At 37.3% G+C, this 6000-nt stretch overlaps 1 protein-coding gene across 2 annotated transcripts in view; it reads right to left on the bottom strand.

The window, feature by feature from the left end:
- Positions 1-1566: 1566 nt before the first annotated feature.
- Positions 1567-6000, bottom strand: part of Efhb (EF-hand domain family member B) — a 69882-nt gene continuing 65448 nt past the window's right edge. Inside the window, exon 13 of one of the 2 annotated variants that reach the window (XM_085679367.1) lies at positions 1567-1768. In XM_085679367.1, the coding sequence (XP_085535493.1) occupies positions 1595-1768 (174 nt within the window). In that variant the 3' untranslated portion in view covers positions 1567-1594. The remainder of the gene's footprint in view (positions 1769-6000) is intronic. The other variant, XM_085679368.2, reaches the window with a different exon arrangement.

Here is a 6000-nt window from a genome sequence, read left to right as displayed (position 1 = left end):
AAAATGAAGAGAGATTCACTGTATATGTTTTGTTTTCCTGAGCATTCTGACTAATATGCCAGAGTTTTCCTGATTTTGGAACTTTCCCATTGATGGCTGAGGGTGTGGTCCTGTGATTGTTGGCTGTCCAAATGTACAAAAGGTCCTAGTTAGACCCAGCACCTAAAGAAAGAGGAAGAAGGTAAAGAGGGAAGCAGAGAGATGGGGCACGATCATCCTGTTTTCTTAGTATTGAGAAGTGAAGCACAATATGTGCAACTTGCTCTGACACAAGAGTTGGCAGGTGGAGACACATAAGTAGCTGGAGGGGTAGAAGCAGTAATATTTGGTGTTTTGCTTAGTAGAATAATCTCTCTACAGCTGCTATCAAGCTACCAATGAATTCAGCCCTGGAAAGATAGATTCACATTTGACTTTTGTGGGCTGATTTTGTGTGTGTGTGTGTGAAGGGCAGGTATCAGCACACTCCTGTGTAGTAGTTATTAATGGTTACTACTTTTTTTAGTTTTCTGTACTTCTTAAATTACTCCAAAATATTTTTTTCTGTTTTGTTTTTGAAACAGGATCTCACTTGATAGCCTAGCTTGGCCAGGAAGTTACTATGTATCCAAGAGTGGTCTTGACTCATCCTCCAGACGTATCCATAGTCAGGATGCAGAGATGCAGGAAGATGCTGCTCACAGTCTGGTTAAGTCTTTACTCTCTGGTTAAACTTTCTGGAAACAGACTGTTAGACATCTAGAGACACAAGCCCATGTAGTTCTAAATCTACTACGTAAGCTGACAAGAAAAATCAACCGTCACACCATCCCTGCCCCATTCTTGCCTGTGCATGGAATGTGTATCAAGAGCCAGGGTCTGAGTGAAGGAGTGGATGAGCAGAGTCTGCTGCTGGTACCCTCCTGAAGCCTGTGTCTGCTGTGGGGCAGCCATGTCTTCTTCAGAGCATCAAGGACAACATGTTCTTTGTTCATAAGAAGGTATTAAGAGCCAGATGTGGGAAAAGCTAAGGCAGGGCAGGAGGTCTTAAGCTTAGGCCAGACTTGGCTACATTAATGAGACCCTGTCTCAAAATTTAAAAAAGAACTAAGAAGATACTAATCTAGTGGCCATTAAGCAATCAATTGTTAGGTCTTGAGACTTTGCTTCCTACATCCTGCTCTTTCAATAACCTCCTTTTCTTGGGTTCCATGGAGACCAGGGCACCCTAAGAATGTGGCTTCTCATAACAGAGCCTAAACACAATAACAAAGCACTAGTAACAAAATTATATGAACTTGGCATCACAGATGAACCAAATTTCAGATTGCTAAAATGGTGGAATTATTAGACCTGCTAAACATTAACTTTCAACATCATTCTTAGCTGTGAACACGACAAGGCTGAAGATTCTCATAGCACTTGTCAAGTTCTTAGATTCTTTAGAATTCACAAAAAGATGAAGTCCACACGAGCTATTTTATCAGTGCAATAGACAGGCACATGAGATATGCCAGAGTGACTGCCAAGTTCCAACATAACAGCAAAACCAGAACATTTTAGATGAAAACAGATTTAATGACACTTTTTCTTAAATGTGTGAATTCCCAAAATATCACATGACCGTTTTACACTTGACTAGGCCTGCATGCTGCAGTTCATCTAGAACATTCCTGATGGTCTCAACACAAACTTCTCCTCTGTGGTGTTTTTTTGACGCGAGATTCCATACATTTTCAAATTCTTCATCAGAAAGCTTGACTCCAATGGTAGTTAATATATCTGAAATCTAGAAACAACGAATTTAAGGCTAGATCAAGATTTATGTTTCAATTTTGCATTTTAAACAATTAAGTTAAATAAAATTTATATTGAAAAAACTTTATAATATTTAATACAATGGACACTCCCCCAAAGTATGTGTGTTCACATATGCCTATGTGCCTATATGTATCAAATGGACGGGAGTGCATTCCTGTAGCCCTGGGCCAGTGATGGTGGCTCAGCCAGTGAGGGTGCTTGCTGCCAGGACTGATGGCCTAGGTTTGATCCCCTCATCCCACATTGTAGAAAGAAAGAACCGATTCCTACAAGTTGTCCTCTGGCATATACTCAAGCATACATGAAACACACACACACACAAAATACAGATAGATAGATAGATAGATCTTTTAAATTTAACCCACCAAATGAAAATTAACTAAATTTAAATGAATAAAAACAGCTGGGCATGGTAGTTTGTGCCTGTCATCGCAGCACTTGGGAGGCAAGAGCAGGAAGATGCTCTAGAGTTGAAGCCCTACTGGTTTACACAGTGAGACTCTTTGGGAGAGGGGAAAGAATTATACTATACACCCAAAAAGAAATAAAAAGAAAAGCTTAGCAACCTGTTACAACCAAACTGAATATAATTTATCAAGAATCCTATGTTTGAGGATCTATATAAAAACTATAATTCTAAAAAGTTAAATATGGTAGTCATGGGTTGGGGCTAACATGCACAAAACCCTGGAATTGATTCCCAGCCCAACAAGTACCAGAACATACCTGTAATCTCAACACTCAGGAGGTGGACAAAAGAATTAAAAGTTCAAGACCAATCTCAGCTACATAGCTGATTTGGAAGCTAGCCTGAACCACCAGGATGATGATGATGATGATGATGATGATGATGATGATGATGATGATGGTAATAATAATAATAATAAACCTAAAAGCAGTACCATATGCCTGTAATCCCTGTAATCCTGAGGCAGGAGAATCATAATTTCAAGGATAGCCTGGGCTACATAACAAAACCCTGATGTGAGATGTCTCTCTATATGCTATTAATATGCTTTATTACCATTGGTTAGTAAAGAAACTGCTTTGGCCGATGGCAGGGCAGAGTATAGCTAGGTGGGGAATCCCAGCAGAGACAGAGGGAGAAAGAAGGCAGAGTGAAGAGACATTAGCCAGCCACCAAGGAAACACGACATGTTGAAAATGTGGTAATACCATGGCCATGTGGCAATACACAGATAGATAGAAATGGGTTAAGTTGTAAGAGCTAGCTGATAGAGGCATGAGCCATCAGCCAAACAATTTGTAATTAATATTAAGACTCTGAGTGGTTCTTTGTGAATTGGAGGGCAGGAGAGAAATGTCTGGTTACAAATGTGCCAATGCAAGGCACATGCATTCACATAAAACCTAAAAAATCTTTTTTAAAAAAAGAATTCTAGACACATAAAAACAGAATCAGAAACGGTTTCTTAGTAGTCACATTTTTTTTTTCAGATAGGCTTTGCTTGCTGACTGTGAACAGCTGTGTGACCCCTTTAGGAGACGGCTTCCCAGTTCATGCTTGTGGCATGGGTGACGCTTTTGGGAGGTCCTGCTAAGGAGCACCTGAATGGGGTTTATGAGCAGTATGCTGCAAGTTACTTGCTGGTGGCGTGGACCCACTGCTTCTGAGTTGGGCCATGTTGGAAAGCCCAGCAGGGCTGAACCAACAGCCAAAGCAGCTGCTCTGGGTGTAGCCATGCCTGCTTCACACTTTTAAACAGTAATCAAAAACTGATTACAGATATGCAATAAAGACAGATTCAGACCAAAAACAAAAACAAAACAAAACAAAAAAACACCTCTAAACAGTAATAAGTCACATAAAGATGGAAGATGGAAAATACACTGAGAGACTGAATTATGTACACTACTGTGTTTTCTTTGAATTTTTTTGACTGTTAATGGACTAACTACACAGAGAGAGAGATTTAATTGTGGGGACTGCTAAGTTAAACCAACATAAAGGTATCTTGATATCAAAATTTGGGTCTAAGACATGTTGCTTTGGAAAAGAGGTTCTGCTTTTGTTTCCACAGAAGATGAGAAGCTGTAGATTCCTTCCAGGCTAATATGGTTTGAACAAGGAAGACTCCCTGAGATGTCTCCAATAAGAATGATGACCCAGGTTATCCAATATCCAAAACAACTTTAAGGCAAATGGCTGAAATGATGCAGCCTCGCGGACTACTACTTAATTTAACCATAATTCTAAATTTTCTAAGGATCCCCATAAGATTACAAATGCTCCCAATGAGCAGGAAGTAGTATAGAAAACTATGTCCAAATTCTGAAATTATTGTTTATAGATGTTTGTTTTCATTTAAAGGGAGTTGGTTATAAATAGTTAATATAAAAATAATATATAAATAGTTAAAGCAGTCAATCTCTTTCTAAAAAAAAAGAAAATATGATATAGAAATGAGATAAAAAGGGATAGATTATTAAATCTACTTTAATCCAATAACAAATGTTAATCTCAAACTACATTGGTATGGATTTTGGTTTATTGATACAAATTTAATGTCAATTTTTTATATTGTATATATATATTTCTATTCTTGTTTAAAGTATTATGTTTATGCAGTTCATTTAAAAATGCAATGTATAATTAAAAATACAGATTAACAGTCATCTATAATAGTCAAACTTATAATCATGTTAATTAAGTTTTCTAGACATGCAGAGAGATATTTCAGATGGATAAGTAATCTTCAAACACTTCAAAACCTATAGAATATGACATTTAAAATGTTTTAATAACTTAGAATTTGTTAGACATGAGATATCTGTTCCTGGCAGTGCTAATTACTTCAAGAGAAAGACGGGCATTGAAGAAGCTCCTTATGAAGTTTGCTTTTAGTGTGGCAAGGCTGGCCATTTGGGCAAGAAACTTCTCTTTCCTGGATTGATAACAATATGCTATATAAACTTTTATTTTTATTTTATTTTTTTATTTTTTAGTGATTTTGAAAATACCAGGAGTGCTGAGATGGGTTGAGTACTGATGGGCTGTATGTAAGCTAACATACAGGACACACAGTAAAATGACTGCTAAACTTGCCAAAACAAAATGGGACAATCCTTCAGGGTTCCTGCTTCACAAAAGAAACTGCCAGACATTCTGCATGACACAGAGGAAAGTAATTGACAAACTGACAATATAATCTTTTAAAATTTCCTGCTTCACTGAAAAGTCTGCCAGATGCTTTGGGAATGTGGGCTGAAGACAGATGCCCCAATGTTGCAGAGGAACTTTGAGTAACTGTGCAGGCAGTTGGATGTCTCTGTCATTTTTAGAGTTTTGGAAGTTGCTTGCAATGCACTTTATATTTATTTGGGTAATATTATATCCTTTTAGGATCTTTGATGGAGTTGAAGACTAGATAACTATAATTGTAGTTTTCCTTAGTTATGATAAAAGATAAATCAGATATGAAACTTTAGACTCATAAAGATAGGGCAGATGCTATATTATTTTCTTTAATTTCGCCAAATACAAATAGACTAAATATTATAACTGTAATTCTTGCTTGATACCTATTTTGTTATATGTAATTTTACAATATTAAAGGGAAAACCTTCCTTTTTGATTAGACAGAAAGGGATAAATTATGTGGGATGTCTCTCTGTATGCTATGAATATGTTTTACTACCATTGGTTAATGAAGAAGCTTCTTTGGCCTATGGCAGGGCAGAATATAGCTATGTGGGAAATCCAAGCAGAGATCGAAGGAGAAAGAAAGCCAAGTCAGGAGACATAAGCCAGCTGTTGAGGAAACAAGACATGTTGAAAATGAGGTAACACCATGGCCATGTGGCAATACATAGATTAAGAAAAATGGGTGAATTTAACGTGCTAATATTTATAATAATAATAATAATAATAATAATAATAATAATAATTGCTTCTAGCTAAGCCTTTGCCTAAAGCCTAAGCCTTTGGCCAAACAGTTTGCAATTAATATTAAGCCTCTGAGTGGTTATTTGGGGACTGGCAGGCAGGAGAGAAATGTTCAGTTACAAAACCTAGTCTCTAAACAAAATAAATAAAACACTAGCCAAGTATGTTGGTTCATCCCTGTAGATCCCAATGCTTTGGGAAGCTGAAACAGCAAAACCACCAAGAACTATAGACCAGTATTGGCTACAAAGTGAGTTCCAGGCCAGAGTAGGGGTAAGAAGTGAAATGCCATC

This window comes from Myodes glareolus, chromosome 18 (assembly GCF_982192425.1).
Source record: "Myodes glareolus chromosome 18, mMyoGla1.1, whole genome shotgun sequence".
Taxonomy (NCBI): Eukaryota; Metazoa; Chordata; class Mammalia; order Rodentia; family Cricetidae; genus Myodes; species Myodes glareolus.
This window is presented reverse-complemented; position numbering and strand designations above follow the sequence as displayed.